Raw genomic sequence first — 24,392 nt, 5'->3', positions numbered from 1 at the left:
GAGGGCAGAAGTCAGTGTGGTATGTTACCAGTGCATGTTGTCATTTTGAGAAAGGGAAGAAAGTAAAGAGCTCCTGAAGTGAATGAGGATGCTGGCTTCATGCTTGGGAGTTAAGCAGATGGATGAGTCATGTGGCTTTTGAACTACTGTACTTAAGGTCTGTAACCAGGATGGAGCTGATGATGGTGAGAGAAACTAAAAGACCATAAGAAGAAAAAATAGAGACTTGGAGACTTGGCAGCCACCCAGGCAGATTCCATATTCTGGCTATTATGAATAGTACTAACATGGGTTTGCAGGTTTCTCTTTTGTATGCTGATTTCATTTCCTTTAAGCATATGCCCAGAAGTGGTGTTTTGTTTTGTTTTTTCTATATGTGGAAATTAGAGGTAAAAATAGCCTGAAAGTAGGAGGGGTGAGGGAAGAAGAGAAACTGGAACAGGATTCTGGGTTGAGATGTTTAATCTTGATTGTCAAGTGGTGGAATTTAGAACTTCCATGAAAACAACTGTAAGCATTCTGTGAGGGAATCTCTCAGTGAGATTAGCAGAGGTGGGAAGATCACCCTAATGTGGGTGGTACTACTACATACATGAGGGAGTGAGCAGAGCACACCGATCATTCTCTACTTCCTGACTGCAGACGCAGTGTGACCTACCACCTCCTCTTCCTGTTACCATGCCTTCCCGCCATCATGGGCTGTATCACCTGGAACTGAAAGCCAGAATAAATCCTTCCTTCCTTAAATTGCTCTGTCAGATATGTGTTGTTGCACTGAGGCAGGTAACAAACGTGGAGCACGAGAAGGATCCAGGGAGGTGGACATACTCCCTGGCACACTGGGGCCTCGTGGCTTTTACAATGAATGCGCTTTAATAAATGGAGAAATTTACAGTGTGTTAAGAGAACCAGTGGTAGGTCAAACTGAGAAAATTGTGAAGAAGGGGACAAAAGTTAAGATTGACCAATTGGTATAAAAAGGACTATTTGACATTGCGGTTTTCAGGAAAAGGTAGTTTGGGGGCAGAGTTAATGCTAGTGTTGACGTTCTTTGCTGTCTTCAGTGTGTAGGGTGACTTTGTCCTGCAGGCTGATGTCTAGAGCAGCATCTGATGGCAGCCACAGGAATCCAGTAAGGGAAGCTATTGTGAACAGACTGAAGCCAGCAACTCAAGGCCTACTAAGAAACTCTTGTAAAAGTAGACGTGCTGAGATTAAAATTAGTTTCTAAATAAGAGAATGTTTCAGAGTCTTGTAGTTGAACGGTATCAGTGCTCATTAGCTAACAGAGAACTTTGATAGTTTGAGAGAATAGTATAAACTCAACATTCATAGTCATTTGGCCTAGTTAGTTGAAATCAAAGATTCAGATGAGTTTCTTGTTAGTCTTTCTGATGGTTTGATAGTCATTCTAAGTGTCAGCTTATCTCTAATTGCCCAGAAACAGTGGGAACAAGAAATACTCTCACCTTACCTTTGATAACAGGAGGGGACTTGAGCAGCTGATCCCCAGTGTTTAAATATGGAGGAATGGTAGCTAAGTTTGCAGAGCTAACCATTTCAGTGTCTCTCTAATAGGCTTAGAAAATGGGGCTTGTTTGGAGGAATGGGGAAGCTACAGTGAGGAGGGACTGGGAACAGGCTTTTTGTTTGGATGTCTTGAAAACAACAGCAACAACCACAGCAACAACAAACAGCCTCTATCTAGTCTGTCTCCATCTGGCTCATTGGGTAGCCACCCTTCCCCCAACCCAGCAGGGAGTGGGATGTGTGGTGTCTCCAGAAATAGAAACTAACACTAATCCCAGAGAAGGGAAGGAGTAGGCTGCTACTGGAATGGAGGATTAAAGGAGCATCTGAATACTGAATGCAGCTCTGTCCAGAGTGCAGCCGCAGGGAACCTGCAGCCAGCTGCAGCCAGCTGCAACCAGCTGCTGCCAGCTGCAGCCAGCTGCTGCCAGCGATAGGTGGGTTAGAACCTGACTAGCCTCAGGAACTGAGGAAAGATGCTAACGTCTGGCCATTTCCACTAGTAGAGCTTGCTGACAGTGAGCTGTGCAAGGTCACAACCCCATAACCCAAGAGGGAACAACCAGCCTTTTAGTTCCTCCTTCAAAATAGTAACACACAGGCCACATTACTTAGTGTTTGAGGAGAGTTATCAGTCAGAAAAAGAAACAATGTAAAACTCAGGAGCAGAAATTTTCTAAAAAGGGGAAAAAAATCAGGAAAAGTTAAAAGTGCTAATAGAGAAAGCTGTGTGGCAATCTCACTTATAAATCTCCAGTCTTAGCATTCGAGAGGATGGCAGGTCCCAGGCCAGTCGGGACTACATACTAAGACAGTTTCTCAAAAATTAGTTAACGAATTAATTAATTGAGGAAGAGAAAGCCGGGGAAGTGAGGAAGGACCTGATGTGGCCACACATGAATCATTCATGGATCATGAGAGAATTTTTGCTGCAGTTACATTAATATCTGTGCTGTAGTTTCATAATTTGTTTTATTTGCTGTTTGAACAAAAGTAAAAAAAATAATAGTAAAAAAAGATTTGAATAAAAATGTACTCAGATGAAAAGGCAGGAGCCAGACCAGCCTTTTAGTACTCAGGTTCATAGGAAACTCTTGCTTAAAAAGCTTGGCAACTTAGAGGGTCCTGGCTCTCTGTTTGTGCAGGTAAGGCTTTCTCTTCCTTTCTTGGAAGCGCACATACCACTTTCCAGCAGTTCACGTTCTTTGGAAAGCCGAAGATGGTGATAGAGAGGAGCATTGTGTCGATTTCTTCACATTGTCCTGCTTCTCTGGCAAAGGTGGTTCATGGATGAAATCAAGACTTGGACTAGACAGCACGCCGATTCCTGGCTTCTTAGTTTGTGGCAGATGTCTGTACCCCTCTTGTCATTACATAAAAGCATGAGATTTTACTCAAACCACAAGAAATGCCAAGAGCTGCGGGGTTTTTAGTTTTGGTATTGGGGGCTAGAGATGCAATCCAGAGCCTGTGCGTGGTTAGCAAACTCTGAGCTATAGCTAAAACGGCAAGCTTTTAAATTGGGTTATGTTGGCGGCCTTTTTTCTTCAGAAAGGCCCTTATATAAATGTTTCTCATTAGAAGTATATGTACTGTACATTTGCTTTGTGTCAGCTGTTGCAGTATACTATTAGGCCTTAAAAAAACTCACTTCATTTTGTGTACATAAGTGCTTTCCTTGCATGCATGTTTGAGCACCAGGCGCGTGTCTGTTGGTGCCTGTCGTTGGTGCCTGTCAGATTTCCCTGGGACCGGAGTTACAGACTCTGTAAATGGCTTCAAACAATATTTTGAACAAGTTCTGAAAGCACACCGAACGTACTGCTGAGGTTGACAACAGCAGCTGTGGTTAACAACAGCAGCTGTTTGTTGATAGATGATACATTGTTCTCAGGAGTTCCTAGTTGTGCTGAAATACATATTTTTTAAAATTTCCCATTCATTTAAAAGTGCAATTGATGGTGTGTTACAATTTTTTTTGCTTGTTAGATGAATTTTCTGTGGCACTGCATGGGCTGTACTTTTGACTTCTCTGTGGCCCTAAGTTTAGTCAGGGAGCTCTGGTTAGAGTGCCCTGCTCTCAGGCCCAGTCCTTGTGTGTTTGAAAAATAACTTTGCTTTTCCCTTGAGGGTTTTCATTTCCTTCTTTTCTTAGTCATGCTCAGCAGAGTACTAGTGTATCAACTATTCAGTGTTATGGTGGAAACTCTAAGAGTTTCTTGTTTTCATTTGGTTTTGAGACAGGATCTTTCACTCTGTAGTCCTGGCTGTCCTGGAATTCACTGTGTTGACCAGGCTGGCCTCAAACTTGTAGATATTGGCCTGCCTCTGCCTCCCAGAGTGCTGGGGTTAAAAGTGTGTGATCATACCTGGCCTTGGAAGTTGATGTTTGAACAGTTTCATTATTGTGGCTATTCAGATACCTTGGCTCCTACAGTAGTATTTGATTTTCTACACAAATGCATGTGATATAAATAGGTGTGATTGAAGAGCCCTTCATAGCTTGTAGACAGCTGTTTGCAGATGTGTTTCATAAAAGGGCCATTTGTAAGTTTCATAGAAAGTACACCTTTAATCCTAGAACTTGGAAAGCAGAGCTTGGTGGATCTCTATGAGTTTGAGGCCTTCCTGGTCTGCATATTGAGGATGTAGACCAGCCAAGGATACACGAGACTTACTTCAAAAGAAAAACAGTTTGTTTTATTTTTTTGTTGTTGTTTTGTTTCTTTGTTCGGTGTGTGTGTGTGTGTGTGTGTGTGTGTGTGTGTGTGTGTGTGTGTGTGTGTGAGTGAGTGATAAGACAGTTGGTTAATAGAAAAGCTCCTGCAGATCTGCCAGTGACACTGGGCAGCTCAAGAACTGAGCAAAGAATTCACAGAACTCATGGGGCAAGTGCAGTGCCTGACACACAACTTAAATTAAATTCAGATGAGTTTACCTACTCATTTGATAAATAGTTATGTACTAATTGTCAGCTAATTAGGTCACTAATAGAGGGCTGTATCAGTTAGGGTCTGCTGAAAATAGAAACAACATTTGAGGCATTTCTTGGTTCCAAGGTAATTGTCACAGATGGTTGGATGTTGCAGTGACTCAAACATTGGAGACAGCATGAAACTCTCCACTTTGGGGCTAGGAGATAGGAGGAAAGAGGTAGGACATAGCCTTAGATCATGGAGGAGCTGCCACCAGGAAGCTATGAAATAAAGATTTAGATTCAGCCCCCAAGCTTCAAGACTTTAAATCGGGGATGTATATTTAGCACATATGCTAATAACAGTACAGATGAGGGTATTAGAAGCCTTGTGTACACATTTGAGAAGACACTTCTGTACAGGGATTCAGGTTTTGATTCTTTTTTTCTGTGTATCAGCCCTGGCTGTCCTGGAACTTGCTTGTTTTGTAGACCAAGTTGTCCTCCAAGTCACAGAGATCCACCTACCCCTGCCTCCTGAGTGCTGGGATTAAAAGCATGAGTCACCATACCTAGCCCAATAAAAACAAAAATTTAAAGTTGTGTTTTAATCATTTTAAAAGTTAAAAATTATTTTATTAGTATGGGTATTTTCCTGGCATGTATGTCTGTGTCATTTTTATGCAGTGTTGTTGGAGACTAGGAGAGGATGGTGGATTCCCTGTAACAGGAGGTTCAGATAGTTGTAGCTGTCAGGTGGGTGCTGGGAATTAAAGTCAGGTCCTCAGGAAGTATAGCCAGTGATATAACTGCTGAGCCATCTTTCTAGTTTCCCACCCCCCCCCCCCAAAAAAAAAAAAAACTCAACATTTAAAAATGTTAATTCTCTGTAAGTCTGTATGAAGAAAATTATTCCACAGAAATACTGGTCAAAGTGTGAAGAAATACTCCCAAGTGGTGTTTTGTTGTGATGCCCTGTGTTAACTGAAGTATGCATCATTGGAGGACTGACTCACTGCTTAGCGGTATACTCACTCAGTGAAGACTGGCCATAAAAGACTTGCCTGTGTAACTCAGTGATGAAAACTGTTTTATGTAAAGTCCAAGAGTTGCAGTAAGACTTTTATAGATGTTCTAAACAGACTTTCAAGGTAACAAAATATAATATATCTCATGCACTTTTTTTTTGACAGTTATGAATGCAGGAATGAGAAAATACTTTCTGCAAGCTAATGATCAGCAGGACTTAGTGGAGTGGGTAAATGTCTTGAACAAAGCTATAAAAATTACAGTAAGTACTTTTTTTGAAGACATTTCCCTTTACAGAAGTAATGTCTACATTAATTATAAAAATGTGTCTAATGTCATCGGCTTACCAACAGGTTGCATATTCAAGCTTGGTTTAAAAGATACTATCTGAACTGGAGCCATTTCTAGTATGTGGGGACTTGACAGCCTTTGAATGGCTTTCACTTGTGTGCCTGGGAGGATTCACATTTCTGTGCATGCTGATTATGTTTTTGTTTTGTATCTGGAGTAGGATAAGAGGCTTTGGCCATCTACTTGGAGAATGGGCATAAGCATTCTCCTAAGCCTTGACAGGCAAAGGAGAAGGTAGGTGTGGCCTGGGGGAGGTGCAGGTGTAGAGAATGAGTCTGAAGAGCTGTGGTAAGCAGAGGGTCCTGCCTGAGTGGTCTAGTGAAATCTGAGGCCACCGCCCTTTTCCCTGGAGCTCCAGGGCCTGCTGTTCTTCCCTCTTGTTGATGCTACAGTGACTACTGTTACACTCTTTTCCTTTGGTTGGTTTAAGAAAAGATCACCAGTACTTACAGATTACTTACACGAGCCAGCAGCAGGCTTCAGGTGGAAGTTTTCCCTTAGCTTCCCAGAAAGGTGAGCTGTGGGCCTGGAACCTAGGCAAGCTTATTGGTTCTTGGACCCTGAATTTGCTGCTGTGCACATGGACTGCCTCACTGCACCTTCCCTCCTTACACAGAGTAGGCTGCCTGGAAGGGCTTGGGGAGGAGCTACTCCTGTGTGGAGTTGGATCAGCTGAAGTGTGTTTCACTGAAGTTCACTCATTGACTGGTCCCTTATCTACTCATGGCCAAAGAGCATGTGCCCTGAAAATCAATGTGTCATGCCCTCGTCTAAAGGGAATGATTCCATGTTTATGCCACACTGCAGCAGAGTTAAGATAGCTAGCCAAGGCTGTTCTTAGTTAGGTCAGATTTTTTTGTATTGCACCAGAACAGCTTGTTACCACATGACAGAAAACACCCACACGCCACATCTGATCTGTACATGAAGCAGAAGTTATTTTGGGCTTGTGCAGTTTCAGGAAAGCAATATTTTGAACAGATTCAGAAGTTTATGTTCTTACAAGGTTTTAGTTGATCATTTTGAGCTCCTAATAAATATTCCCTACCTAGAAGTTGTCTTTATGAAGACTATATGCAGCACTTTTCTGAATTTCCCAGTTTAATAAACAGAACTGGCTTCTTTTAGTGATTTGGAGAAAAGCAGAATGAATAGATAGACTCAGCATTTTAGTTACCAAGTTGGAATGCCTTGAATTGTTGCTTCATTTATTTGTGGAACTAAGTTTTTCATGTGCCTTTGCAAATTTTTCAGCATAAAGGAGAAACTAGCAATGTCTAAGGTACAGACCATAGCTTTTATGATCTTGCAAGTTTATTTTATGTGACATTTTTACTGTTTTTAGATGAAATCTTGATAATGATTTTAATGATTTTATAGTTCACATTTAGAAAAACATGAATATAATAGAAGTAGGACGCAGCAATCAGCAGTGAAGTAAGTGATGTGAATATAGAACTGGTAATTGACTGGAGCCATTCCAGGAGAACAGGAGACGAGAGACTCCCAGGCCTTAATGAGTTAGGTTTTGTTGGTGCTGGAGAGATTGCTCAGTGGTTACGAGCACTGGCTGCTCTTGCAGACCTGGGTTTGGTTTCCTATAGCCACGTGATTGCTCACAACTATCTGTAACTAGACATGCAGGTGGTACAGGCATGAACTCAAAATACCCACACACATAAAATTAAAAAAGAAGTTAAAAATAGATATTTTGTTAAAGTCCTTAGAATAAAAATTTTTACCAGTTTAGACCTCATAGGTATTTTGCACATTTAAGTATATTGGAATGTGATAATTTCATATTTAACTGACTAATAATTTGCATGCAGGATCTTTGAAAAATTATCATTCCCCATTTTAATACATGTGTAGTTTACCTTTTGAACCATTCCAAATGACATTTTGATTAACTAATTCAGTGGTCTGCTGAGTACTATATGTAATCTATACTTTTAAAGTTTGAAATTTGTTTTTCAGAGTGTGGTTTCACCTTAGGGATGTTAGAGCATTGTGGCTAAGAGAGCGTGGTGATTAGTTGAGTTCCAGTTTTCGAAGTCTGTCTTTTCTTACCTTCCCTAAGTCTGTGTAACCTTGCAAATCATTTCCTAAATATTTTTCTAAAAGGTGGGGGGAAGATTTATAAAAGGTCAATATCAGGAGAAATAATCTAGAAGGATATTTTTGTGACTTGAGTTTTGAAAGTCAGAACTGGAGGCAGGCTTTCCAGTGTGTGTCAGTCTACCTACTGTCAGTGTGGTATTTCCTGGTCCCCTACTGGCTGAGAGAGTGATGAAAACAGCGTAGTTTTATCCACCATAAGTTCGAACTTACAAGTCCACATTTGCTTTTAATCTAAAAACTAGTCTTTTAAAGTTGTAGCAGAAATTTCACAGTTTATTTTTATTTTTTAATGACAACTGGGACAAGTAAGATGTGTATTGGTTTTAAGAGCAACCTGTTGCCCTGCAATGTTAACCAGGCCTTTACCAGCCAGGCAGGTCAGATGGAGAGACAGACGGTCTTCACCAAACACTTTAGGTCGGTTCTGTCCTCTAGTTCTGCCCTCATTCCCAGTGAGTGGAATCTCACTCCCCTGGAACTCTCCAGAGGCCTGTAGCCTTTTATTTATGCCAGCCATCAATGCTGCGTCTCCTACTCAGTTTTCCTTCTCGTTTTCTTCTTTTTTGATATTGGAACATTCTATTGGAGTCACAGTAAATGCCTGCTAAGAACACATTCAGATCTTTCCCTTAGAAAGCAGGGCAGAAATGAGAGAACAGAAGCATATGTGGTATCTGGCATTTGTCCTCTGCCCTTTGAGTTGGCTTTCTGTGCCTATCAGTGGGCTGGTGCAGGTGGGGTGGGGGATTTGACTCACTTCCATTTAGACTTGTTTTTGTAAACTTTAGGGGAGTTACTTTTTTTCTGAATTCTTTGAAAACAAGGTATTTTCAACCTAAATAATTTTTATTGTGAACTGTAGCTCAGATGTTGGGAATTGTGCCCTGCGTAGACTTCATTTGGGGGCTGTCAGCAGTGTGGGTCAGTTGCACAGAAAAGGATTTTTAGCTTGACCTGTTTCTGGAAGGAGAGTGGGGAAAGCAACATACATGTATCAGCACATCTTCATGTTTGTACTAAGGACTTTTCAGAAATCCTTAGGGGCAGCAGAACCCTCACTTGGAGGTTAACTGCTGCCCTTGCAAGTCACCACAGGGCACCAATCTCAGGTCATCCATTAGATAGGTTGACTGTGGCTCAGCTTCTCTTCTGCTGCTTGATTTCAGTGAGTTAGCACCACCACATTTTACACAATGACTGAAATAAATTGTGTGACTCTAGAAAATGTAGTAGAGTTCCTCTGCAAGTTGTTCTAGCGTGTGGGATCTTAATCCTAGCCAGCACCTGGCCTGCTATTGTAGTCACCTTTAGAAGATTCACCACCTCCTTTCTCTTTCCCTTTCTTTCTCCTTTGTGTCTCCTTCTCTTCTCACCAGTGATTGACACTGTATTGGAGCATGTATTTGATGCTGAAGAGAGCTGCCAGGGCGAGCAGTGGGAGAAAATGACATTACCTAAGATATGAGCCGTTCTCGCCCAGGAACAGCTAGTTTCCCAACATGTGTGATTGAGATCTTCTTGCACACAGCCTGTGCTGTCTGCATTGTATGCCAACTCTTTTCCAGTTGGTGAGCGCAGTGTTATGTACAAAGACCACACAGTGGACAGTTTGTGAAGTATCCCCTCAGAAGTACCTGTTCCTACGGGAGCTGCAGTTTGAGGGGGATGTTCTAGAGACTCGTTCTGGGCGTGGAGCCGGGCAATCTGCAGTTTTTAGTGACGTTCCTGGGTGATGTCTTAATGTACATACCTGCCTTGAATGGATTCACATTAGTACATGTAGGGCCTGTGACTGTAGTATTCATTAGTTTCTCTGTAGACACAGGTGATGGGCAGATGATTTAATTTTAATTTAAATGTTTTTATACCATTCCCATTGTAGTTATCACTCACATTGTTGATAATGCTTCTGAAAGGCTGAGGACACCTAATAAAATGGCCTTTAAACAATATCCAGTATGATTGATGCTGAGAGTATGTTGTTTCATTTTATTGAATAAATTTGTGTAGAATGTAGTACAGCAGGGATCTCAGCTTACGTTCCCTGCTGCCTCTCAGCATCTGTTCCTTAAGCTGCTGAGAGCTGGCGGGGTGGGGGGGATGATTAGAGGCTGCACAGGCACGGCAGTAGTGATGCTGTGTCCTATGTGCTGTCAGACCAGAGCTGTCTGTACATGGATTAGTATTTGTCAGTTACCTAAAACTAGTTGAAAGTCCTGTGACGATGGGTGGGTTGCAGACACACTTCTTGTTGCACAGTGACCTGTCTCACTCTTCCAGGTACCAAAGCAGTCAGACTCACAGCCAGCCTCTGAGAACCTGAGTCGCCAAGGTGACTGTGGCAAGAAGCAAGTGTCTTACAGAACGGATATTGTTGGTGGTGTACCCATCATCACTCCAACGCAGGTACCAAGTCAGTGCTGCTGTTACGTGCAGGTCTCAGGAGCGCATACTGAGGCTCTGATTTTCATCAAAGCTGAAACAGCTGAGCTGAGCTTTTTTCCATACCATGGCTTATGTTGGCTGTTGGTATGTAGATGTGTCAAGACGCTGGTGCCTGTGGCTGCTACTGTTTTATTGTAATACAGAATTTAAAATTTACAAAGCAGCGTTAGATTCAAGAAAATGAAATAAATTTCATTGGGATGGTTAATTTATTTAAAATCTATTAGGTAAACATTAAGTGTTGATTTAGTGTTGACCTGTTTAGGTATAGAACAGGTTGAAAATTCTTGGTGATATACCTGACAATTGAGACTTAATTGTTCTTTGAAGCTTTTTGGAGTTCTTAAAAAACAAGAAAGTTGTGATTAAGTATTACAGACTTAAATTTTTTCTGAGGTAACATTAAATGTAAGTATTTAAACTTAGAATAAGAAAAAACTTTTTTTTTGCTTCATTTTAGAAAGAAGAAGTGAATGAATGTGGTGAGAGTGTTGACAGAAACAATTTGAAACGGTCACAAAGCCATCTTCCTTCCTTTGCTCCTAAGCCACCTGCAGACAGTGCAGTCATCAAAGCTGGGTATTGTGTGAAACAAGGTGCAGTGGTGAGTAGCTTACCCATACCTGGGAAGTAGGGAAGATGCGTGTGCCAGCTTGCAGCTCAGAACTCAAGTGGTGTGCTTTATTCCTGCAAGAGCTCGCAGAGAGCTGCTGCCTCTGGGAAGGGTAGAGGGACTCCAGGACTCTCACCCAGCAGTTACTTCCTTGGTCTTTGGGAAAGTTACTGCCTCTGTCCACCAGCACTTAGTCTAAGTGAACTTATTTATCTATTGGTTTTTCTTTTTCTCTCTCTTTTTTTTTTTGTTTGCTTTTGTTTTGCTTTCTTTTTTGCTTGCTTGTTTGGTCAGTTTTTTTGTTTTGTTTTTTGAGACATGGTTTCTCTCTGTAGTCGTAGCTGTCCTGGAACTCACTCTGTAGACTAGCCTTGAACTCAGAGATCTGCCTGCCTCTGCCTCCCAAGTGCTTATTTTCCAGTCTTTCTAAGGCTCCAGATATTTGTCTGCCAGGTGCTGCAGTTCACATCTGTAATCCTTGCATTTGGGAGGCTGAGAAGAGAGGATAACAAGTTCTAGGTTAGCCAAGGCTAATATATAACAAAACCTTGATGTTTCTTTAATAATTCTCTAAAGTTTACTACGTATGAACTAAACCTTGAAAATCTCAAGAGAAGATAAAGTTTAGCATTTGAGAACAAAAGGAAAAAAATGTGAAAAGACAAATTTCAAACTCTCCTGCTAATTCTACGTGATTGTTCCCTAGCAGTTGAACTAGGGAAGGTTCTGCTTGTTGAACCATTGGTCCTGAGGAAAGGAAGCTGAGAGCAGTCGTTTCCAGACAGACTGATGGTTGAGGAAGGATTTTCCTCAGGCTGTGAAGCTTAGTTGTGGACTAATTAGGCTTTTCAGGAAGTAACCTTTATTCCTAATATAAAAAATAATTTACAGATTTTTTATATATGTGTTTATTTGAATGTACATCTGTATACCATGCGTATAGATGGAGTTCTGGTGGAGGCCAGAAGGTATAAGATCCCCTGGAACAATTTTCCTCGTAGAAACAGTTGTGAGCTGCCACATGAGTGCTCGGAACTGAGCCTGGGTCTTCTGGAAGGAGATTTTAACCTCTGAGTTATTTCTCCAACACTATTTACAAATAATTTAGGGTGCTTAAATTTTGATAGGAGTATTTGTATAAGAGTGTATTGAACATTTTCTGTGTGGGTTTCTTCTTTTTTTGTATTTATTGTTGACTTGTTATATATGAAATACTTGAAAAAGGATTCATGCATGTTGTAGATAGAGAAATCTGATGGGTTGATGACATTGCCCATGCTGATTTTTACCTTGTGGGCTGGGCTAGCAAGAAGGGAAGAGAACACCTCTCCTTTCTTTTCTACTGTTCGAGATCAAAATCCTGAAATATCAGAGCCACTCATAAACTGGAAAGTGAGCTGCCCAAGGCCAAGCTGATCATGCAAGGCCTAGGTAACAGGGAGAGGTACCATTTCCCACCTCCCGTGGGAAACGGTGTGCTGTTTTTGAGTACTTGGCATTTCAGATTGAGAGTTTACATTGGATGTTAAGGGACGATGAGCATTTGGCGTTCTTTGAAGCTTCTGTCTGTTCTTCTTTGGTAGATGAAAAACTGGAAGAGAAGATATTTTCAATTGGATGAGAACACAATAGGCTACTTCAAATCTGAACTGGTATGCGATTGCTTCATAAATATGCTTTAGGGGCCTGGCAGGTCACCTGAAGTGCTGGCATGACTGTGTGCTGTATGCTGTTCTCTTCTTCCAGTGGTCCCGTTCTGGCTTTGAGTGCACCTCTATTTTATTCTATTTGGTTATAATGCATTTGGTTAGTCACATATTTCTTAAATGTGTTTTAAATAAAACTATCTTGATGGATGTAAAATTATCAACAGCCCCACATGTAAATCTATCAAAGGGACATTAGAAGAGGTGGTGTAAGAAATCCTCTGAAAGCAGCATTCAGCCTCTGCATGTCTGCCTTCTCTTCCCTGCTTCTATCTGTCTGTCTGTCTATCTATCTATCTATCTATCTATCTATCTATCTATCTATCTATATCTATCTGTCTGTCTGTCTATCTATCTATCTATCTATCTATCTACATCTGTCTGTCTGTCTGTTTATCTATCTATCTTTAAGCTCTTTTCCTGTCTCAGATCACCTCTTCAGTTGTTTCACTTGAGATCTTGTTCTGAAGGCAGAGTCAAAGCCTGAGTCTCCCCCTTCCCTGTTTTAGTAATGCACCATTTAAGATATCAGGTAGTCTAAATCCTACAAGTAGATATGTGCATAAGTTAATGAAATCCTCTCCCTCTTCTATGAAACAGTGGGACTTTCATATGCGCCACACTCTGAATGAAGGCATCAGAACAGCACTGTCCAGATGAACTCTCTGCCCTGATAGAGATGTTCCATATGTTGTTCTGTGTAGGCTGTGTGTGGCTTTTGAGTGCTGGTAATGTAACCCGTGTGGTAAGGAAGTGAGTTTATTTCATTTTAAAAGTAAAACCAATTCTATTTTAGTAATTTAAACTAATAGTTACTCATAGGCAATGTTCTATATTGGGAGATTCTTAGGTGTCAGTTATTTTAGGAAGGTGTAAGGGGTAGAAGCAACCTATATAGCCTGCTATAGACAGTCAGAGCCCATGTATAGTGAGGAAGTGGACCTTCCCTGCCTGAAGAACTGAGGGCAGGAATGCACAGGAAGTGGGTAGTAGCAGAGATGAGAATGGTCACGTACATGCTTGTTGGCAAAATGAGGCAATATATCAAGGATGATAGAAACCAAGGTTCTTGGGATAAAAGCATGGCTTCTTGATATAACTTAACAGACAGAAGTAAACATAAAGATATGTCCCTGTGTGAGTGCATTTGAGTATAAAACATGGTGTAGCTCTGTGTCTTGAGAAAGTGATCAGTTCTCCTCAAAAGAAACATGGACTCTATTGAGAAATGACAGATCTGTAGCTGGGCAAGAGAAGTAAATGCAAGGTGAGCTGGAATGTCCTATGTCAGAAAGCAAGAACATGCTAAGGAAATGCTAGTCACCTAGAAGTCACTTTACAAACAGTCCCCTTACCAGACCATGAGAGAGTATCAAAATACACAATGATTATAATGTATCACGGTGTGCATATATGTATGTGATGTATGTATGTATATCCATGTGCTCAGATAGCTATGGATAAATGATTGGGTGATGATTGAGCTCATGTAACTACAGTGAAGGACAGGATACTTAAGTAGGAATGAGACACCGATCTGAAATCAACACTAAGCACAGCAGGGAGCGAGCAGCTGTACAGGACGAAGCCTGGCGGCACCTTCTTCGGACAGTCAGGTTCGGTGAGCTGGAATGGTGCTGAGAATGTCGAAGCATCTACCGCCTAATAGGATAGCCTGAAAAGCACTCCGCATCAGTTCCGTGCTGTTCCTGCTAAAGACATACAGTCTGGGCCTCATCACCAAGGTGCAGTAGCCACATCCAAGGGAGGAAGCAGACTACAGAATAAAGTAATTGCTGTGATCTGCAAGAGCCTATATGTTCCTCTTTCTAGAAGAGTGAGGAGCTATTCTATACTACACAAAAAGATTGATAGCACCCTCCCTGTAAGACGGTGTGGACATCACCTGCTGACTGGCGGCTATAACATGAGGACTTTAGGACAGCACTAGAGTAGCTGCTCAGCTCCAAGTGACTGTTTTTAGTCTTCTGTGTAAAAAATGTCATGATTATTTCAATGTTCAAGAAAGACATAAAAGTGAGGAACACTATCTGGTAGAAAAACAAACAGAAAATACAAAGGGCTCATTCAGAAAGAGGTTAGGCTGAGTGTGGAGTTGAGTGGTAGCATGCATCCCTAGTGTATGCGCGGCCTTGGATCAGAGCCCTCAGCACTACTAAGCAGTACAAATTACCAAAGCGGTCTTCAGAAGTGTGTGGGGCTCAGTGTCGCTCAGGCTTTGGGAGGTGCAGGTGTGCACTGCACAGATAGTGCTCACCAACCATGAGGAGGCTGTGTGTGAGTGGGAAGCTCACAGAGTCTGTAGAGAAAATAAGTGGAGAAGAAATGCTATTTCTTCAAATTCCAGGTTTCTGTATAGGTAGAAAAATCACCATTTGGCAGGCCTCTGTGCCAATAATGATTTCAGGTAAGAATCCTCAATATTGGTAAAACTAGTGGGAGATTTTATGTTGGAAAATCAAGTATGCCACAGGCTCCAGGTGTCTCAGTAGTGACCAGCGTGAGTCACACACTGATCTTCACAGCACCTCCTGGTAGGAGGGCTGAGAAGTAGTCGGTGCAATGGTTTCCTTCAAGTGTGTGGCCTGCACATCAGGATGAGTGAGCATCAGACTGACCCTGCCTAGGACAGTCTGTGAGATACGTGGCCTGAACATTTTACCGCTTTACAAGATGACAGAAGACCAAACAAGTATCCCACGAAGTAAAGGAGACTAAGAGAAGCGGCAGTGAAGCAAATCTGCCGTAGACTGAACCTTAGCCAGAAAACATGTCAGCTGTTTGTCATGAAGGACACACATAGGGTAATTTGTAAGGTCAGAACATGGCCTGTAGATTGTGGTCATACTACAAGGATGCCGAGGTTCAGGATCCACGACTGTGCCATGATCATGTACAATTTATTTTAGAAGTCCAACATGATACTTAGCAGTATAGATGTGTCATGTCTTTAACTTGCATACAAATATGTGTATTCAGACACATGTGAACAGGCTTAGAGCAAAGCTGGACTTACCACACGGTGCCGGTGCCGTCTGTGTCAAGATGACCTTCCAAAAGAGGAAGTAGAGTAATTCCTCATGATCCACCATGACCAAGTCTGCTGCTTAGTGACCTTCATGAGACCAGAAACCAAACTCAGACAACAGTGTGTATGTGGACATGACACCGTAGCTGTCCTGCTGCAGGTCTCAGAAGGTTGTGTCTGAGAGTGGCTCGAGCCCCAAGCTTGCCAGCCTTTGACAGGAAATGTCCTGTGTTTGCTTTTTGCCAGGAAAAGGAGCCTCTGCGGGTGATACCACTTAAAGAAGTTCATAAAGTCCAAGAGTGCAAGCAAAGGTAAGGACTGCCTGATTCTGGCCCAGCTCAGGGTGAAGGTCCAGGCCTTCCCTCATTGATGAGTTTACAGTGTGCTGCTTTCTCCATTACTATGTGGATTTGTAACTGTAACTTTCTTTAGTCTGTAAAGTAATTATATTTTTTTGTTTGAAAACAAAAAAATAGGAAACAACCCATTAGTACACTGACATTTCAGAAGTAGTTCATCATTGCAAAGGAAAAATTATTATAAGCGATATCTGAGATTTAACAAATTGAGGTATTTTTAGTTTCAGTGCTGCAGAACAGGTTGTTGCAAGAAATTGCACCAGCCGTGCCATGATGAATTGCATGAACCGGAAACACTTGAACTCTAAAAATTGCTTTATGAATCTTTTCTAAATGAGCTGTGTAACCGAAGACCATTGTGCACAGTCGTGCAGACTGGAGAATGGGGGCGTGGCTTTGTTAGATTAGTGTTTTCTTCCTCACACCTACTTATTGACACACACTTGGCACTGGGTGAAGAGCTGAGACTCTCAAACTGATTGACCTACAACTGGATGATTGTTTTTCATGACAGTGACATAATGATGAGAGACAACCTGTTTGAAATCGTGACAACGTCTCGGACTTTTTATGTGCAGGTGAGACACCTTTTGGGGATCATAGGTTCTCTTCCAAGAGGTTAGTAACATTTAGAGGTGACATAAATGTAAATAAAGCTTGTTTTAGCGAATGTAACTTACCAGCTTGTTGAAGGATGTCAGGGGTGATGGGGATTGGATCAGACGTGGAAGTATTCTGTTAGGAATCGGTGACGTGGATCGATGTCACGTTGGGAAGAAAGGAAATGCTGTTTTACTTTTTAGCAGTGTCTCTTCAAATGTATTATCTTTTTGTGTTTTTCTTTTAATAATCATTTTTGGTAATTTTATAAGAAGGAAAGTTTTGGGTATAAATGAAAGTGTTGAGAAAAGCATTTGTTTTTGTTTATGAGAGTTAACACATTTGGTTTTTGCAGAAGACTTAGGAAAACAATGTTTTATATAATACATGTACTCTCACTTTCAGTCATTGCTTACAGCAAGCAGGGTCATACTAACTGTTTAAAATCTTGTTTGCTTTCATATATTGTCATTTTCCTATGTCATCAAAGTTTCCTTGGAAATAGGTGGGTCTGGAGGCTCCTATCTTTTATTGGAATTAAAGGCATTTGGGAGACAGAGACAGGTGGATTTTGGGGAATCCAAGGCTAGCCGGGGCTGTTTAGTGAGATCCTGCCTCAAAAAAATAAAGGTTATCTTTGGGAACATTCTGGGATGGTATTATGCTCCATGCATGCGTCTGCACATTGTTTTCATAGCTTTCTCTCGTTTGCAGTGTAAGTGGGCGAGGGCAGCATCTTGTGTGAGGTCTGGCCTGCGTTTCTGAGTCTTTCAGATGTTTCTAGGTCAGACTCAACCGTCAGAGCAGCTTTTCTGTCTTGTGGCTTTGACTTGGTTGCCCTCCTAGCACAGAGTGAAGGCGTACTCGGCCCTGGGCCTGCCCCAAGCTCTACCCTTTGAAAAGGTTCCTTGAAGTCATTGGCTTCTGATAGATTCTGAGAGAGGGGCACTTCACTCTTTTTAGTGAACTGATTGTTGGTAGGCTGACCACACACCAGAACAGGCTCCACCTCCAAGATTAGGTGTGTGACAAAAACTGGACTTGATGAACAAAAGGGTTGGTGAAGGGAGACATCTCAGAAGTCGGGTGGGAAGGGGTTGGAGAGTAGAGAGGAAGGAGTTGGAAAAGGAGGCGCATGTGTTCAGGATACATTGTGTGAAATTCACAAAAATTAATAAAACAGGGCTGAAACCTACAAAGTTCAGCATTCACTATATAAAGTGCATAGAAAAACCACGGCATAGAAACTAGGCTCTAATTTTAGGTCTACTTCTCAAGGAGTAAGGCATATGCTTGCATCTTTCTCAGCCCCATGCTCTGGCCATACACCCTAAATGTTCTGAACTCGTGATGTTTACATTCACACTGGCCAGTCTTTATCAGGAAAGGGGAGGACCTGAGTTTAATTACCAGTTTCTCTTTCATTCACTGTTCCATTAGAAATTATTTCTGAAATGAATAGGTAAGATGGCGCCGGAATGGCTTTGAGAGTGGTAGTTATGTACAGCAAGTTTAAATGTCGAGTTTAAAAGCGAAGTAAGAATGCCTTTCTTTGGTTTCTTCCTCTTACTTCCTTTCTAAAAGTACCGATCACATATACTTTGATGTGCCTGATTTTTAAACATGCAGTGCCTACCTTATGTCTGGGTTCAAAATAGTGCTTCTGGAGCTGGGTTTGGTATATACCTGTAACCTAACTGCTCAGAAGGCTGAAGCAGGAAGTTCAAGGTCAACCTGGCTAAAGAGTGAATTGAAGGCCAGCCTGAGGAATTTAGTGTGACTGTGTCAAAACTAAAACACAAATTTTAAAATAAAATTAAGCCTCACTGGCTGAGTGTTTTTTTGTTTTTTGTTTCTCAAATGTGTATGTTGGTTTATGCTCACCAGAAAAGTACTTCCAGGGGTTGGAAGGATGGCTCAGAGATTGAGAGCACTTGCTGCTCATACAGAGGACCGAAGTTTGATTCCCAGTATCCTTGCTCAGTAGTTCACAAATGCCTGTAACAGCAGCTCCAGTGGGGTCCTGTGCCCTTGTTTGCCGTTTGTAGACAGCTAGACCAATGATTTATGAATTTGTTGCACCCTACACTATGTGCGTGCATGTGTGCTCGTGCTCATACATACACACACATACACATGCACATTTTTGAAGCTGGATGTGATGGCACACACCTTTAATCTCAGCACTCAAGAGGCAGAAACAGGCAGATGACAGGCAGATCTCTAGTGTTTCAGGACAGCCAGGGCTATACAGAGAAATCTTTTCTCTAAAAACAAAACAAAAATAAAGTGCTTTGAAAACTTTTTTCAAAGAATTGTTGTCTTTGAATATGTTTGCAGGTGACATTATATTGCCAAGGTACAGAATTTATGAAATAGAAGGTGATTTTGAGAGAAAGTTGACTGAGATATTCCTTTTATTTCCTTTAGGCTGATAGCCCTGAAGAGATGCACAGTTGGATTAAAGCAGTCTCTGGCGCTATCGTAGCACAGCGGGGACCGGGCAGATCATCATCTTCTGTAGGTTTTCTCCTCAGGGAGAAACTCCACAGGGCCTGCATCCTTTAACGCTGTTTTCTTCCTCTCCCCTAATCCTTCCGTTTTTTTCTTTGTTGAGATTATGTGCATGTTGACTTTCATACCAATTGAACTTGCAAAAATAATGTACCCTGAGAGCTTCCTTTGTAGTGTAGCTTTCTGTGCACATTGTGTGAATGCACAAGCTAGGTGGCTAAAGGACAGAGCCTTCTTTCCTTTCTTTTTGTAGCTAGGTTCTCTTTAGTGGGTCAGGGTGTAGCATTTTGACACTCATGGTGTGATATTGGCCTGACCATTCATTCATTCAAGGCACTTTCGGTTCTACCAAAACATGGTTTTGTGATGACCTGGGTTTCCCTTTACTTGCCAATTTTCAGTTAAGATTTTTTTCCTGAGTGGTTTTGGACTACCACTAACCAAGCTGGAGGCTTAAGTACAGCTTTGTGTTCCCATTCATCTTTTTTTCTATTTCATGTTGTTATTTCAATTTTCTACCAGGTTGATACAAAAGCTTGTTATCTTTTCTGTAGTTTGGTAGTAATATTGGAACAATTAAATGCTTCGCTGGGACATTGCCAGAGAAACACGTGTTACTCATTTTGTTCAAGAATATCCTAAGGAATAGTTTGGTTTGGAATACTTTGGCCATTCATCCCTGTTTTGAAAATCCAAACCCTTTTGAGAAATTTCACCTTGAGAGTAGCACTGTTGTAAACTGTCCTGGTGTGCTGTACCATGGCCTTTCTGACGTAGATTCTACGTATACCTAGATACACTTGTATTTTCAGCACTGTACTGTCTTAACCAGTTTCCTGTTAGAGATAATGACTGAACAGTAGATAGTAATTCACTTTTCCCATTCCTTAGTCATTATCATTATACTAGCGTTCCTTTAGGAATACCTAAGAGATCCTTTTCATGGGTGTTAGTTTTGTAACTGCCTGCATTTTATGTGACTCTTTGAATAGTCAAGTATGAGATTCTCTGCAAAAACAATGTCTGTTGGGAAGAGGGAACCTTGGAGAAGGGTGTTTGTGTTCTGTGCTTTGTGGTGGGGGCAAATCGGACTGTCACTATCAGCAGAATTCTCTCTTTTCCTCCCTCTCCCAATATAGGTTAACTCTAATCTTAGCTTTGCACTGTGTTCCAGATGCGGCAGGCCAGAAGGCTGTCGAACCCTTGTATACAGAGGTATACATCAAGAGCTGGTGAATGCAGCACGTATGTGGGCTCTCATGCAAATGTGCCTTCTTAGTAGAAGGCCTGGACTCGCTCCTCCTTACAGCTGATCATAGAAGGTTGAGTTAACCAGACTGCCTTTTGCAGTTGTCATCACTAACGCAAACTATTTCACTGTAGTCATCAGCCGAATATATATATATTTAAAAAGAAAAAGGCAACCATACTAAAGGAAGCTTCCAGAGCTTCAGAAACTGAATTGCTGCAAGAGTTTTAATTTCCATGTTTTATGTATTTTGAGATTTTTTTTTTAAACTACAACACTTGAAATGAGCCTTTGTTCTTCTGATCCAGGCAAACTTCTGCACGCATCCATGTTGGATAAAGTCTGTCACCAGAATTGCTCGGTGTTTTGTAGCTCTGGTGACGTCTTACCATGTACTGGGAGCCTGTGGTGTTTGCAGATTGTGGCACTATTTTCAAAGCAGCTAGTGTCCTAAATGAACGCACACCAGGAGCTGCATAGCACACTGCAGCGTCTTCAGATTTGTCCTTAGAAGTACAGTAAAGTCAGCATTTACAGCCGATCCTAGCTCGGTTTTAGAACTGATTGCTTGTACCCATTTTCACTTTTAACATCTTAAGCCACATGGATGTACGACCGAAAATAAACGGACTTCAACCAGCTGCCATCAGTGACAGTGAAATTGAGAGACGCGAAAACCAGTTATTATACTATAGGACAAGATCATGTCTGAAGAGTCTAGATTTTTATTGATTGATTGTTGATTTTATTGATTAATCATTTATCAACATTTCATTTTTATGTTTTACATTTTATCTTTTTAAATACTTGGGATAATCCCCATAACTCTTAAATGCTGGTGGACTCTTCTTTCAACATAATTCAGTTGCAGTATCTTGTTTTAGGCTGACTAGTGCCATAAGCTGCCACATTGAGCTTTGGTGACAGAATTTGTTTCTTAGTGGAATTGGTTGTTGGCTATCATTGCTTTGAACTCACCCCTAAAATGCATTGCTTTGGGAAGGAACTTGCACATTTATGCTGCATGGCTCATGCTTCTGCTTTGTGTGTGTGTGTGTGTGTGTGTGTTGCTGTTTGTTTTTCAGAGAATCAAGTCTCACATTCAGTGACTAACTTTGTTGTTGGTGATTGGCTGTGACTGACCACCATTCCTCTTTCCAGGAGCATTCCGGCTGTCCTTCAGAATCCAAACACACTGTCCGTCCTGCCGGGGCAACAGCAGCCTCCTCACATTCCGCAGCCTCTCGCAGCCACTCTCTGGTCTCAAGCTATACCATGGAGAAGCGAGGATTTTACGAATCTCTTGCCAAGGTCAAGCCAGGGAACTTCAAGGTCCAGACTGTCTCTCCAAGAGAACCAGCTTCCAAAGTGACTGAACAGGCTCTGCTCAGATCTCAGAGTAAAAACGGCCCTCAGGGAGAAGATGGTGAGCCAGTGGACTTAGATGACGCCAGCCTGCCAGTCAGCGATGTGTAAGGTGGGAGCGCGCGGGCTGCCTGCGCCACTCACCCTCAGTGTCCTTCCATGAGGCTTCTTGCCAAAGATGATAGAGGGTGAATGGTTTCAGAGCATATGCTATACGGCCTCGTGGGTGGTCTGAAAGTTGGCAAACCAAGACTCTGGGGAGTGGCCAAGTTAACCTAAGTTCTTTAAGAAAGGAAGAAAAACAGGTGTGTCCATACTGAATGTCTGAAGCTTTACATGTTTGGGTGGTAAAAATGTGTGTGTGTGACTTTTTTTTCTTAGTGACTTTGAAATTTTAAATAACAATTTAAAACATTAAAATTTCTTATTATTTTGGCTATTTAAACATGCTAATATGACTCCCTGTGAAATATTCAATATGTACACATTCTTATCAGCTAAAATTATCAAGTGGGACATTCCCAGACAAAAATTTCTAAATGTCTGTGGTGCTGCAGAATTTATATCACAATGTGGACTATTTAGAAATTCTAACCATTTATGATATTCTGGCTGTCCAGGTGAGTGGAAAATTTTGCATAGAAGATTTGACTATTGGTGCAGGTGGGAGTTGAACAGGGCCAGCAGAAGGGGGCGTTTGGAGGTTAGCTATAGCTAGGATGTTTTTCTTTTCTGGGGAGGGTACTTTTTTAATTTTTATTTTGGTGACTGGATTTCTTTGTGTATCCATGGCTGTCCTGGAACCCACTCTGAAGACCAGGCTGACCTTGAACTTGTGGTGATCCTTCTGCTTCTGTTGCCTCCCAAATTATAGGGCTGTGTCACCAACTTATAGCCTGAAACGCTTGTTTTTAAAAGCTCAGTATTTTATTTTAGTAAAAATTATTTGGTCATAAATTTTGAGAAGATCTGATTTTTTTTCTTTTTAATCAAAGTTTTGTAAACAGATCTTATTTCCAAATTTGGATCAGCTCAAGACTTGAGTTCACATGCTTAATCAAAATGGCCCTTAGTCATGAACTTGTGGCCTCTACCTTGCCATCATTAGTAACCTATCCTCAAGTGCCTGTGTCTCCTCATCTCACTTAGGATTGTATCCCAAAGTTCTACATGATTGGCTTTAAATGCCCAAATAAATTAATTTTAGTAGCGTAGTTTGATGTGTTAAATAAGATAGCATTTTATATCAGAGACACCATAATGTTGGTGTTCAACTATCTGTGCAATATTTTTGTCTTGAAAGCAGGTTTGAGTATGCATTGAACCATGGGGATATCATTACTAGAAGCTCCTCTCTGAAGAACCCAGTCTCTGGTGTTGGTTTGAATAAGTACTATTTTATGGCAGCATCTTAAGTGTTTGCTTTCCCCAGGCTGCTGCTCTATGGTATTTCCAGTCTTGGACTTGTGTTTTGAAGTCGTGGGTGTTAGTGTTATGCCTTTTTATGTTTTAAGACTACTTGCTGGAGGATGAAAGATTTGCTACAGTAGTCTAGGTTAAGATGCGCTATTTAGTTGCCCAGTACAAGAAAGTACCACTCACCTTTTCTGTTCATAAGCTAATACGTTAGAGTTCTGTGTAGTTTTCAATTGTGCACCTGCATTAGAAAGCCATAGGACAACAAGGTCATTATGTAGTTACTGCCTTCTGCTGCCGAATTTATTATCCAGTCTCTCAGAAGTTCCTTACTCATGGACATACCTAGGGACCCTTGTACAGACTCTTGGCAGGATTGATGAGCCTGGCGCTGTTTTCTTTGGTACAGCCTTCACAGTGCACGTTCATTTTATCATATTTTGGTATTGGTAATTTGATAATATTTCATGGTGGTAAAATATTAGCTCTATTTTGGGACTTTTTATAGTTACATTTATTCAAAAGCATAGGAATATGTTCTTGTGATTATCAGGATCTCCTAATATTTATCTCAGTTCTTTTGTAAGCTTATGAAAATTATTTAATTATTTTAAAGCATATTTTCTTGTAAATATGTCATATCTGATGTGTCAACAGTTACTTTGAATACTGTACTATTTGCTGCATTTTTTTCTGTTTGTATACTGTGTCTCTTTCCAGCACAGGAATGTGCCTCCTAAAGTTTACTGTCACACTGCTATCTTTGTGTGTCCAGTTGGTTGAACACTGTACTGACTTCAGAATAAACTGCTCACAATTCATTTTCACTCAGTTCTCGTGGTGTTTGGTTCTGCACTCGTGTGAACAAGTCAGTAGAACTGGTAAACACTTTGTTAGTTCATTTGCTTACCTCCGGGGCTGGTAGGCAGTGAGCTCCAGGACAGCCAGGGTTGAACAGAGAAACCCTGTCTTGAAAAAGAAAATTCAGACTCTTGAATTCTTGGGGTTTGTTGTTGCTATTTGTTTGTTTGTTTCTTTTGTTCGTTTTGAGAAAGGGTCTCACTTTGTAGTCTTGGCTGGCCTGAAACTCAGTATATAGTCTATGTTGGCATTGGATTCACAGAGATCCTC

The 24,392-nt window shown here is 41.3% G+C and overlaps 1 protein-coding gene across 3 annotated transcripts in view; it reads left to right on the top strand.

Annotated features, from left to right (window-relative positions):
* The window catches only part of PLEKHA1 (pleckstrin homology domain containing A1), a 45,931-nt gene extending 21,887 nt beyond the window's left edge, over nt 1-24,044 (top strand). The window contains exons 5-13 of one of the 3 annotated variants that reach the window (XM_080911345.1): nt 5,638-5,735; nt 10,226-10,351; nt 10,851-10,994; nt 12,587-12,655; nt 16,005-16,069; nt 16,632-16,695; nt 19,148-19,237; nt 20,406-20,446; nt 21,642-24,044. In XM_080911345.1, coding sequence (XP_080767471.1) covers nt 5,638-5,735; nt 10,226-10,351; nt 10,851-10,994; nt 12,587-12,655; nt 16,005-16,069; nt 16,632-16,695; nt 19,148-19,237; nt 20,406-20,446; nt 21,642-21,852 — 908 coding nt within the window. In that variant the 3' untranslated portion in view covers nt 21,853-24,044. Of the gene's footprint in view, nt 1-5,637; nt 5,736-10,225; nt 10,352-10,850; nt 10,995-12,586; nt 12,656-16,004; nt 16,070-16,631; nt 16,696-19,147; nt 19,238-20,370; nt 20,554-21,641 lie in introns of all 3 variants that reach the window. The other 2 variants (XM_080911347.1, XM_080911346.1) reach the window with 2 other exon arrangements.
* Nucleotides 24,045-24,392: the final 348 nt, after the last annotated feature.

This window comes from Micromys minutus, assembly GCF_963924665.1.
Source record: "Micromys minutus genome assembly, chromosome: 2".
In the NCBI taxonomy this organism is placed as follows: Eukaryota; Metazoa; Chordata; class Mammalia; order Rodentia; family Muridae; genus Micromys; species Micromys minutus.
This window is presented reverse-complemented; position numbering and strand designations above follow the sequence as displayed.